Here is an 11,045-nt window from a genome sequence, read left to right on the forward strand (position 1 = left end):
GTGGTGGCAGATGACAGAACAAGGAGCAATGGTCTCAAGTTGCAGTGGGGGAGGTCTAGGTTGGATATTAGGAAACACTATTTCACTAGGAGGGTGGTGAAGCACTGGAATGCGTTACCTAGGGAGGTGGTGGAATCTCCTTCCTTAGAAGTTTTTAAGGCCCGGCTTGACAAAGCCCTGGCTGGGATGATTTAGTTGGGAATTGGTCCTGATTTGAGCAGGGGGTTGGACTCGATGACCTCCTGAGGTCCCTTCCAACCCTGATAGTCTATGATTCTTTGCTGTCCATCTTCATTTTTTCTCCAATGGACTGTCTGGCCCTGGGATATCATAGAAGAAGTCTATTCCATCAACATCCTGTTCAAAATACGACAAATCGATAGAATCCCTAAAGCTGATGGTCGAAATGAAGCCCATTATTAGCAGACTCTATAGGAAATTGGCCCTAATGAAGACCATTTTCTAACTTTGTGCCCCACATACCTTTTGAGAATTCAGAACTCCCCCCTTTCTAGTGCATTGGAACTTTCCGTGGGCTAGACTGAGGTCAGCGCCTTCTTCTTTCCACCAGAGCAGCACAAAACAACTGGGCTGGTGAACTTGCCCTCTCAGAGCAAAATGTGTGTAAAGGGCCAGATTCTGTTCTGAGTTACACTGCTGTAAATCCAGAGTATTGACACCAGCAACAGTGGAGTGAGTTGTACCATTGTAAAGCCAAAGTAGCTGAAGTCGTTGGTGTTACTCTGGATTCTATTCAGTGTAATTGAGAAAAAAATGTGGGCCAGTACTGCTTTGGTAAATGGAACCCTAGCCCCCTAACTTCAGAAGTACTAAGCTGGAATGGGGAGTATCTTTGTGTCCTGATTCACTGTCTTTCTCCCCTCTGGGAGTTTAATCTTTATGACTAGTTCACCTGTTTTGCCACACACATCACAGACAGAGTGATCCGCTATTGTTCTAACCTGCAAACACCCAGCCCCTGTCTCCGAACTTTGTTGCTATTTCACACTTGTGCTCTTCTCCAGAAAGAGTAAAACTCCGCACAGACAGAAACAATTCTATATATTAGGAGACTTAGCAGTGGGTCGGGTTGTGGGTGCTGAGCAACATTTGGACCTCTTTCACCTACTGCAAGTACCTCCCCCACCTTGTCTCTTTTATGAAATTAGGTATACAGCTAAAATGATTGAAGTGTTATTAATGGTTCCCAATCCTGCTGGAAAGACATAACAAGTGGGGTTCCGCAGGGGTCTGTTTTGGGACCGGCTCTGTTCAATATCTTCATTAACGACTTAGATATTGGAAAGAAAGTACGCTTATTAAGTTTGCGGATGATACCAAACTGGGAGAGATTGCAACTGCTTTGGAGGACAGGGTCATAATTCAAAATGATCTGGACAAATTGGAGAAATGGTCTGAGTTAAACAGGATGAAGTTTAACAAAGACAAATGCAAAGTGCTCCACTTAGGAAGGAAAAATCAGTTTCACACATACAGAATGGGAAGAGACGGTCTAGGAAGGAGTACGGCAGAAAGAGATCTAGGGGTTATAGTGGACCACAAGCTAAATATGAGTAAAGAGTGTGATGCTGTTGCAAAAAAAGCAAACATGATTCTGGGATGTATTAACAGGTGTGTTGTGAGCAAGACACGAGAAGTCATTCTTCCGCTCTACTCTGCTCTGGTTAGGCCTCAGCTGGAGTATTGTGTCCAGTTCTGGGCACCGCATTTCAAGAAAGATGTGGAGAAATTGGAGAGGGTCCAGAGAAGAGCAACAAGAATGATTAAAGGTCTTGAGAACATGACCTATGAAGGAAGGCTGAAAGAATTGGGTTTGTTTAGTTTGGAAAAGAGAAGACTGAGAGGGGACATGATAGCAGTTTTCAGGTATCTAAAAGGGTGTCATAAGGAGGAGGGAGAAAACTTGTTCACCTTAGCCTCTGAGGATAGAACAAGAAGCAATGGGCTTAAACTGCAGCAAGGGAGGTCTAGGTTGGACATTAGGAAAAAGTTCCTAACTGTCAGGGTGGTTAAACACTGGAATAAATTGCCTAGGGAGGTTGTGGAATCTCCATCTCTGGAGATATTTAAGAGTAGGTTAGATAAATGTCTATCCGGGATGGTCTAGACAGTATTTGGTCCTGCCATGCGGGCAGGGGACTGGACTCGATGACCTCTCGAGGTCCCTTCCAGTCCTATAATCTATGAATCTATGAATCTATGAATGGTGATAGTGGGTAACATTTTCAAAACAACCCCAGTGATTTTGGAGCCTGCATCCCCTTGACTTTCATGGGAGCTAGGCTCTTAATCAGTTGGGTGCTTGGGAAAATTTTACCAAGTGGCTGAATATGTGATTACGGTTGGAAGACTTAGAATTCACTGTCATCCTTCTTTTCCTAGGTTGCACTAGCTCCATATCAGCACTTAGAAGAAGATATGAACAGCCTGACGCAGGTTTTGGAAATGAAGAATCAGCTAATTCATCAACAGGAAAAGAGGATCATGGAACTGGAAAAGCTGGTCAGTTATCATTTTCCCCTCACAGAACAGGGAGATAGGAAGCCAGGAGCTAAATTGGAGTGGAGGAGGCCGGGACTGGAAAAACACAATGAAGGGATCACAGAGGGCTAAATACTGTTTTCTGCCCCCTGCCCTTTCCTGTGAAGTGTCCCAGTTTTTCATTCTGAAAGGGAGAGTGGGAAGGAGGTGCTTCTTTTTATCTACTTCCCCACCAGCCTCCTACCTCCCACATGACATCCCCAAAACCTCTCCATGACTCCCTGCGCTGGTCTTTCTGGTTTTCATTTTGAAATCTGCTCTGCCTGCAGGGGAGGTTAGGTAGGGGAGGAGATAGTGGAGGAGGGGGGCCTCTGTGATACCTATAACATCCCTATAACTAAGTATGGGGCACCAGCTGTCCCCTGCCTCCAAAGTCAGGAGTAGGGGCAGCCAACAAGGCGGGAGCAATATGGGTGGAAGAAGGAGACACTTGTGCCGTGTGGCTCCTTAATTCAGTAATCGGCATGAAGTCTTGCCTCAGTAGTGTAAATTAGCAAGGGGCAACCAGAAATCCCAGGTTAGGGTCACGCTGCGAGTGCTTTGAATTATAGCTCCCCACCATAAAGATAACACTGCCTCCTAGCCACTCCATTCTCTCTCTCTTTGTGTTTTGGTCTCCCCAGGTATGAACTTTTCAGTTAACCAGGAGTTACGTTTGCATTGTAAAGTGGAGCCATTTTGTGAGACTTGACCTGTAGGCTTCTAGCGCAGTGACAGGATGAGCCATTGCCACAATGGGGCAGCCGGGCTGGCTGCTTTAGCACAGCACTTAGCAAGCTTTGCTTCTATTTATGGGGAAGTTTGGGAACCCAGTTGATTGTTTTGTTGAACTGTCCAGCTGCTGGTGTGAATGGATATAGAGTGAAATAGCTCTTCACAGCTGAGACTTCGTAACTACACTCTGTAACATGCTGCTTCCTTAAGCTAGAGCAGAATGGGGAAACGGCTGATACAGTTACATTCGCTGGCCTAGGTGGTCTCCAGTCATTCTGCTTGTGCTATTTCTCAACCATGCCAGACAGTAGGATTCTACTTCCACTATGGATATGATTTATATAACCCTGTTACAGGAGGTCTCAATGTGGGGGGGTGATCCCAGCAGATGTCAGGGGATCATGACTCCCCTGTCCTTTGGGAGGGGGAAGTCGGACACTTCAGTGCCATACCAGTGTGACATGCTGGTAAATCATTTACAACCTAAAATCACATCTGCAGCCAGAATAATCTACCTTCCTTTGACAGTGATCATTAGCTGTTACTGTAAGGAAAATAGAGCTTCTTCCTAGGGATTAAAATCCAAATTCCCCTGCATCAAGTGCTGCTATTGCTGTAAACTCAACGAGCCCTCTCTTGTTGCAGGCTGAAAAAAATACAATATTGGAAGAAAAAATTCAGGTGCTGCAACAGCAGAATGAAGACATGAGAGTCCGGATTGATCAAAATACCGTTGTGACAAGGTTTGTACAGATACTTGTAAACCATCTGAGTTTTACAGGAAACAGTAAAATTACAACTATCCATGGCTAACAGCCGCTTCAGAAACAGTAAAACTAAGCATATTTCCCCTCTTGAAACTTATTTTAATTCCCATCTGCTTATTTTAGCATAAAGGAGGTTGGCTACATATCATGTTACATTAAGCTCCAGGCCTCATCACTGAGAACAAAAGTCCCAGTTGCCTCTGAGTTCAGACTCAATGCCACACTATTAGTCAGCAGCTAGTGGGTGCGGGAGAGCTACCAGTTTGAACAGTAATAAACTAACTGTGCTGGTAGCCTCACTGTACCTAAGGCTGCTTTAGCATATTATATTATATTATATTATATTATATTATATTGCACTAGAAATTTTTGTGCTAGGCGCCGTATAAACAGAGAACAAAAAGTCAATCTCTGCCCCAAAGAGCTTACAACCTAAGTGTGAGACACCAGACAACAGATGGATACAGAAAGACGGGGGAGTACAAGGAAACAGTGAGTTAATACTGATAGGCTGTGGGCTGAGCACACCAACAACCTAACCGCTATCAAGTTTTTTGTAGGCATTATGGCAAAACAAATGGTATCACATCTCAACCATTTCCAGTCTCACCAGGTTAACACTCAATGTCAATTAGATACAATTATTTTCTACAAATATTTGCAGAAAGGACGCTGCTAAGTTAAAAGAGTGTTTCTCCTTAGTGGCTGGGTTTCCTTACGGATCTTAACTTCAGGAGTCCCCTAATATATATATGAACCAAAGCTTCCTGAACTTAGCTATTTAAAAGCAAATATTCCCCATCAGCATTCATCTAGGACTGTGGTTTTCAACCTGTGGTCGCAGACTCCTGCAGGTCTGCAGACTAACTAAGATTTCCAAAGGAGTCCACACCTCGATTTGAAAATTTTTAGGGGTCCACGAATGAAAAAAGGTTGAAACCACAGATATAGGCGATAGGTTCCTACAGTCACTAATAGATGTTGTGTTTTGTTTCTTTTATATACATTTCTCAGTGTGGGGAATGTTGAGGATACTGAACTTAAGATCTACCTGGAAAGTCAACTTTAAAGCAAATCATTTTTCAGCCTTGTTACATGGGTATAGGGAGGGGTTAATATAAGAATTTTAATACAGAGACAATTAATGACATCCAGTAGTTTGTCTCCAACAGTGGTTAATGCCTGATGGTTCAGAGGAAGACATAAAACTCCCACAATTCACCCTGTTATGTATGGGGTGAAATGTCTTCTTGCCCTCAATTGGTGGTCAGGTTGAACAACATACAGGAGGAGAGCCCATATCATTTTATCTTAGCTAGTGTAACAGCAGGGATTATTCTCATTCACAGAAATGTGTAATCCTTGAAAATAATCTATGATGCTGCTTGCCTCCTTCAACAAGGGCTCTGTCCAGTCCACAGAGTAAACCTCTAAAAGGCACATAGCTTAGCCCTGCACTAGGCCAGCTCCAGAAAGCCATCTGCCAATCAAGGGGGTAACACAAGCCAAACCCTCAGCGCTGCAGTATACAGGAGTGGAGCAGCTCGGGCAGAGTGATGGGCTCATGTACTGGGCGATCTAAGATCATACAGTGAGCAGTACCCAAGCCCCCTGTTCCTCTGCCACCTTCTGGGCAGATGCAGGGAATAGGAGTGACCCCCTGCTGCTTGACCTCATTAGGAAGGAGAGAGGCAGCCCCACTCTGGGATGGGGACATGAAAAGATCTGTATATGGGGACATCTGCATAACTGCAGGGGTGGGGGTTCCTGACGCCCAATCAGATGGTGTGGTGGGGGGCTCCCACAGTGGAAGGCGGGAATCAGCGTATCATAGAATCATAGAATATCAGGGTTCGAAGGAACCTCAGGAGGTCATCTAGTCCAACCCCCTGCTCAAAGCAGGACCAATCCCCAACTAAATCATCCCAGCCAGGGCTTTGTCAAGCCTGACCTTAAAAACCTCTAAGGAAGGAGATTCCACCACCTCCCCAGGTAGCCCATTCCAGTGCTTCACCACCCTCCTAGTGAAAAAGTTTTTCCTAATATCCAACCTAAACCTCCCCCACTGCAACTTGAGACCATTACTCCTTGTTCTGACATCTGGTACCACTGAGAACAGTCTAGATCCATCCTCTTTGGAACCCTGTTTCAGGTAGTTGAAAGCAGCTATCAAATCCCCCCTTATTCTTCTCTTCTGCAGACTAAACAATCCCAGTTCCCTCAGCCTCTCCTCATAAATCATGTGCTCCAGACCCCTAATCATTTTTGTTGCCCTCTGCTGGACTCTTTCCAATTTTTCCACATCCTTCTTGTAGTGTGGGGCCCAAAACTGGACACAGTACTTCAGATGAGGCCTCACCAATGTCGAATAGAGGGGAATGATCACGTCTCTCGATCTGCTGGCAATGCCCCTACTTATACAGCCCAAAATGCCATTAGCCTTCTTGGCAACAAGGGCACACTGTTGACTCATATCCAGCTTCTCGTCCGCTGTAACTCCTAGGTCCTTTTCTGCAGCGTACAGTAGATAGTGTTAAAATAGGTGGAGACAGCGAGATAATATTTGATTCTAACCCTTTCTACATCCTCCTCCTCCTCCTCGAGAACTCCAGGGGATTTAGCAATCAGAGGAGAGGGCTGGGCTCCCAAGGAGGAAGAATGGCTTTGTGGTTAAATCGCTGGTGATCCACGTTCAGATCCCAGCTCTGCCATAGACTCCTGTGTGGTGTTGGGTAAATCACTTAACCTCTCTATGCCTCTGATTCCCATCTATAGAATGGGAATAGTAATCTTTCCTTCCCCCACTCTGTGTCTGTCCTGGCTTTCTAGACTGTGAGCTCTTCAGGGGAGTGTATCTTACCTCTGCTGATAGAGTGACTAGTACAATGGAGTCTGATCTCGGTTGGGGTCTCTAGATGCTACAAGAATAACAACAGGTCTCTTTTCCATAGCACCCATGACAAATCCTACCTGAAAGATGGAAAAGAACTGGTTGGGGCATATGTCTTCATAGGCAGCGTGTGTATCGTTAATGTGCAATCACTTTGCATCTGCTCATACGCCATCAACCTCAAATCAGCACTGATGAAGTTTGCAGATGACACAAAAATTGGAGAAGTGGTAAATAATGAAGAGGACAGGTCACTGATTCAGAACAATCTGGCTCACTCAGTAAGCGGGGTGCAAGCACACAGTATGCATTTTAATACGGCTAACTCCAAATGTATACAGCTAGGAACAAAGAATGTAGGCTATACTTACACAATGGGGGACTTTGTCCTGGAAAGCAGTGACTCTGAAAAGGATTTCTGGGTTGTGGTGGATAATCAACTCAACATGAGCTCCCAGTGTGATGCTGTGGCCAAAAGAGCTAAGGCAATCTTGGGATGCATAAACAGGGGAATCACAAGTAGGACTAGAGAGGTTATTTTACTGCTGTATTTGGCACTGGCGCGACTGCTGCTGGAATTCTGTGTCCAGTTCTGGTGCACACAGTTCAAGAAGGAAGGTGATAAATTGGAGACGGTTCAGAGAAGATCCATGAGAATGATTAAAGGATTAGAAACCATTCCTTATAGTGGTAGACTCAAGGAGTTCATCAGTCTATTTAGCCTAACAAAGGGAAGGTTAAGGGATGACTTGATTACAGTCTATAAATATCTACATCGGGAACAAATATTTAATAATGAGCTCTTCAGACTGGAAATAAAGTGTAAATTGTTAACAGTGAGAGTAATTAACCACTGGAACAATTTACCAAGGGACCTGGTGGATTCTTCATCATTGGCAATTTTTAAATCAAGATTGGATATTTTTCTAAAAGATCTGCTCTGGGAATTATTTTGGGGAGGTTCTATGGCCTGTGCCATGCAGGAGGTCAGACTTGATGATCACAGTGGACCCTCCTGGCGTTGGAATCTATGATTCTGTGAATATAATTACACAGGCAAGGCTGGCATAATGTGACCACGCACGTGTCAGGGTTGCTGGAGTGTGTGCCAGCACACAGGCAGCAGGAGTACTGTATTCTACCTAGGAGGGAAAAGCCGCCTCAGTCTCCAATGCAATGTGAAGCTTGTTTCTCCTTGTGTCTGGTTACATGACATCAGATGACACAGCACAAACTGCGATATCCTGACACAGCATGTGGGAGATTAAAACAGGCAGTGTAACAAGCTGGGGCTCTTTTCCCTATCTGCATGCTAAAGCAGGTTGTCTTCTGAGGACATGTCTGTATTGCACAGCCTATTCACGGGTGCTTGACTATGAAGGCACTTTCCTACTCAAATGTCTCTCTAAATTACCTGTAGGTTGTGCATGTAACTCACAGCCCTCCTCCCCACTGCCAGCTGCAGTGTTTATTAGTGTCACGGAAGAGAGTATGTTGGCTGACAGACTACCAAGTTGACTGTAAGACTGGATATCACCCTGTATAGCTGGCAAGCAATATTACACGTAAAAGAGATTAATATGTTCTGAGGGCCTGATTCTCCAGCTGCTGCATGCATATTTCTGCTTATGAGGGCAGTCCCATTACCTTCACTGGCTTTGAGAATCATTCATGGGAGTAAGAGCTGTAGGCTTACTCCCTAAATGTGCTCAATGAGCATCCTGCTAAACTGTTCTCAGAAAACAGGCAGGCACATACTGGTTGGTTGGTGGCCTATCTGGGCTTGCATAAAAGCTTTATGGCCCACATTGCTATGTGGGGAGGGAAAGAGGAAAGTAATACAGTCTTTTAAGAAAAATCAAAACCCCTCCCCCAAGCAAAGTGCTGACCCTGAAAAAGGAGACGTGTCAGAGACTCCATGAAGTCCCCTAAGAACTTCGCTATTGCTATGGATTTTACATGGCAGGTGCTCAAATACTACAGTGATGGGCATCAGTATAAAATCAATTCATGGGTAGTTCGATATGTCTCCTTAGAAACACCCTCCTCTCGCAGCTCAGAGCGTACATGGAAAAGTTAAAGAAGAGTTAGGTAGAAATCTCTCCAAAAACGTTCGGTTTTATATTTAATAAATTTTGTAAACATGAAGCCAAAATAATTAATGGTGTAACTGAATAGAGCATGGGCAGCACATGAACCACCTGTTTAGGGAGGCTAGCTCCGGGTCCTGCCCCGCCCCCACCAGAGCCCCAAGACCCCACCGTGGCCCCGGCTGCCCTCCCCCAGCTCTCGACTGCCCAAGCACCCCTAGCCCCAGAGTGCCGGTCGGCGCAGCCTCAGTGCCCCCAGTGCTGGGCAGTGAGGCCCCAGCATCCCCATCGCCAGATGGCGTGACCCCAGTACCCCCAGCCCCGGAGCGCCCAACGGGCGGCCCCAGCGCCCCCAGCCCCAGAGTGCCTGGCGGGGCAGCCCAAGCACCCCTAGCCCTGGAGCGCCAGGTGGTCATCCCCAGCACCGGGTGGCCCGAGCACCGGCCCCAGCTGCCCCGAATCCCCGGCCGCAGGCTGGCCTTCCCTAACCCCAACCCCAACCCTGGCCACGGAGGGAGAGTGGGAAGCAGGAGGGACCTCAGGGCAGATCATGGACAGGGCCATGCCTGGCTGTTTGGGGAGGCTCAGCCTCCCCTGGCCTGCGATACCCGACATCCATGACATTGAGCTAAGTGGCCCATTATGCTCATGATCAGTATTAGCTTGACCACCCTAGAGACTGAAAATGTCCAATTTATCCACAGAAGAGGTTCGGCATGTTAAATCCCAGTACACAGTACCCCAGCAACATGCTTTAAGCCTGACCTGAAGGGAGCATCAGTTTAGTCTTCATGATCTTTTCATCCTGGCTGCATATGCTGCGATTGCCATCGAGGATACCAAGAAGAGCCAATAGTAATTGGGGGGAGTGGTTTGTTTTGCAGTATGGACACTTGTCCACTAGGAATCAGACTAATTTTACCCGCTGTTTCATGTGGTCCTCCAAACACCCATCAGATGGCAACAACTTTGAGTCACTCCCCACCTGGACCTAATTCAAACCCCAGGGACAAAGCCTTGAAAGGCTCCATGTCCCATTATGTACCCCTGAGCCATCCAGTCCTGACCCTGTTTCTGTGATTGCTTTAAAATGTATTATTTGTTGTGTCATATGGGGAAAAGTACACAGTTCTAACTGATTTGCTTAATAACAAACTCAAGAGTGTTTGCAGTCATGCTCACATGCAGTACACATGCTGTTGTAACTGACAGTAACTAGAAGACAAAGTGCCGGGAATTTTCTTTCAAGTTGTCAGGTTGCGTTAGGTCACTGTGATCTGACTCAGCAGCATGTGATGGAAACACTGTGCCGGGAACTGCAGGTGTATTACCTGAAATATGCTGCTTGGCTTCATCAGGAGCAAACCATTGCTATGCCAGCCTGGCTCTGGTGTGAAGCTGTCACGGGGGTGACTTTAACAGCTGTGTGGGGTACTGGCCTCAGCAGCTGTCATATTTGCTTTAATGACAATCCAGCACTGTTTAGCCGTGTGAAATGTTAACGGGTGCATTATTTCCCTCTGCAGGCAGTTATCTGAGGAAAATGCTAATCTTCAAGAATACGTGGAGAAAGAAACCAAGGAAAAGAAGAGGTTAAGCAGGACTAATGAAGAGCTGCTTTGGAAGCTCCAGACAGCGGAGCCCATGAGCCCCGTTAAACTGTCTCCTACGTCTCCTACACCTATTTATCGCTGTTCATCGGGGCCTCCTACTCCCGCAAAAGTCAGCACGGTGCCAAGATGACCGCTCCACGCGGCTGCAGACGTTAACTGGGCTTTTACACATTTTTCCAATCCGCTGAATGTGATCATCCAAGAAAGTATTAACAACCATAGACACCTAGGGTTGGTTACTGCAAGCATGCTCTGTAGCTGCATAAGTGTAAGCTAGGCAGTGTACTATTATCATTCCAGTATAGAAGCTCCCGGTACTAGCACACTGATGTCTTAGAGTAGTATAACCAGTGTAGTCTGATGTGTAAACATTTTGCCATGGTTAGAGCCGAAAGAAAGAAAATACTAC

At 46.0% G+C, this 11,045-nt stretch overlaps 1 protein-coding gene across 2 annotated transcripts in view; it reads left to right on the forward strand.

Annotated features, from left to right (window-relative positions):
• The window catches only part of LOC112124026 (microtubule-associated tumor suppressor candidate 2), a 304,990-nt gene extending 294,224 nt beyond the window's left edge, over positions 1-10,766 (forward strand). For both annotated transcript variants that reach the window (XM_026653527.1, XM_026653528.1), the window contains 3 exons: positions 2,404-2,523; positions 3,922-4,019; positions 10,550-10,766. In XM_026653527.1, coding sequence (XP_026509312.1) covers positions 2,404-2,523; positions 3,922-4,019; positions 10,550-10,766 — 435 coding nt within the window. The remainder of the gene's footprint in view (positions 1-2,403; positions 2,524-3,921; positions 4,020-10,549) is intronic.
• Positions 10,767-11,045: the final 279 nt, after the last annotated feature.

The sequence above is a fragment of the Terrapene carolina genome, unplaced genomic scaffold (genome assembly GCF_002925995.2).
Source record: "Terrapene carolina triunguis isolate 2854851 unplaced genomic scaffold, T_m_triunguis-2.0 Scaffold139, whole genome shotgun sequence".
Lineage (NCBI taxonomy): Eukaryota > Metazoa > Chordata > Testudines > Emydidae > Terrapene > Terrapene triunguis.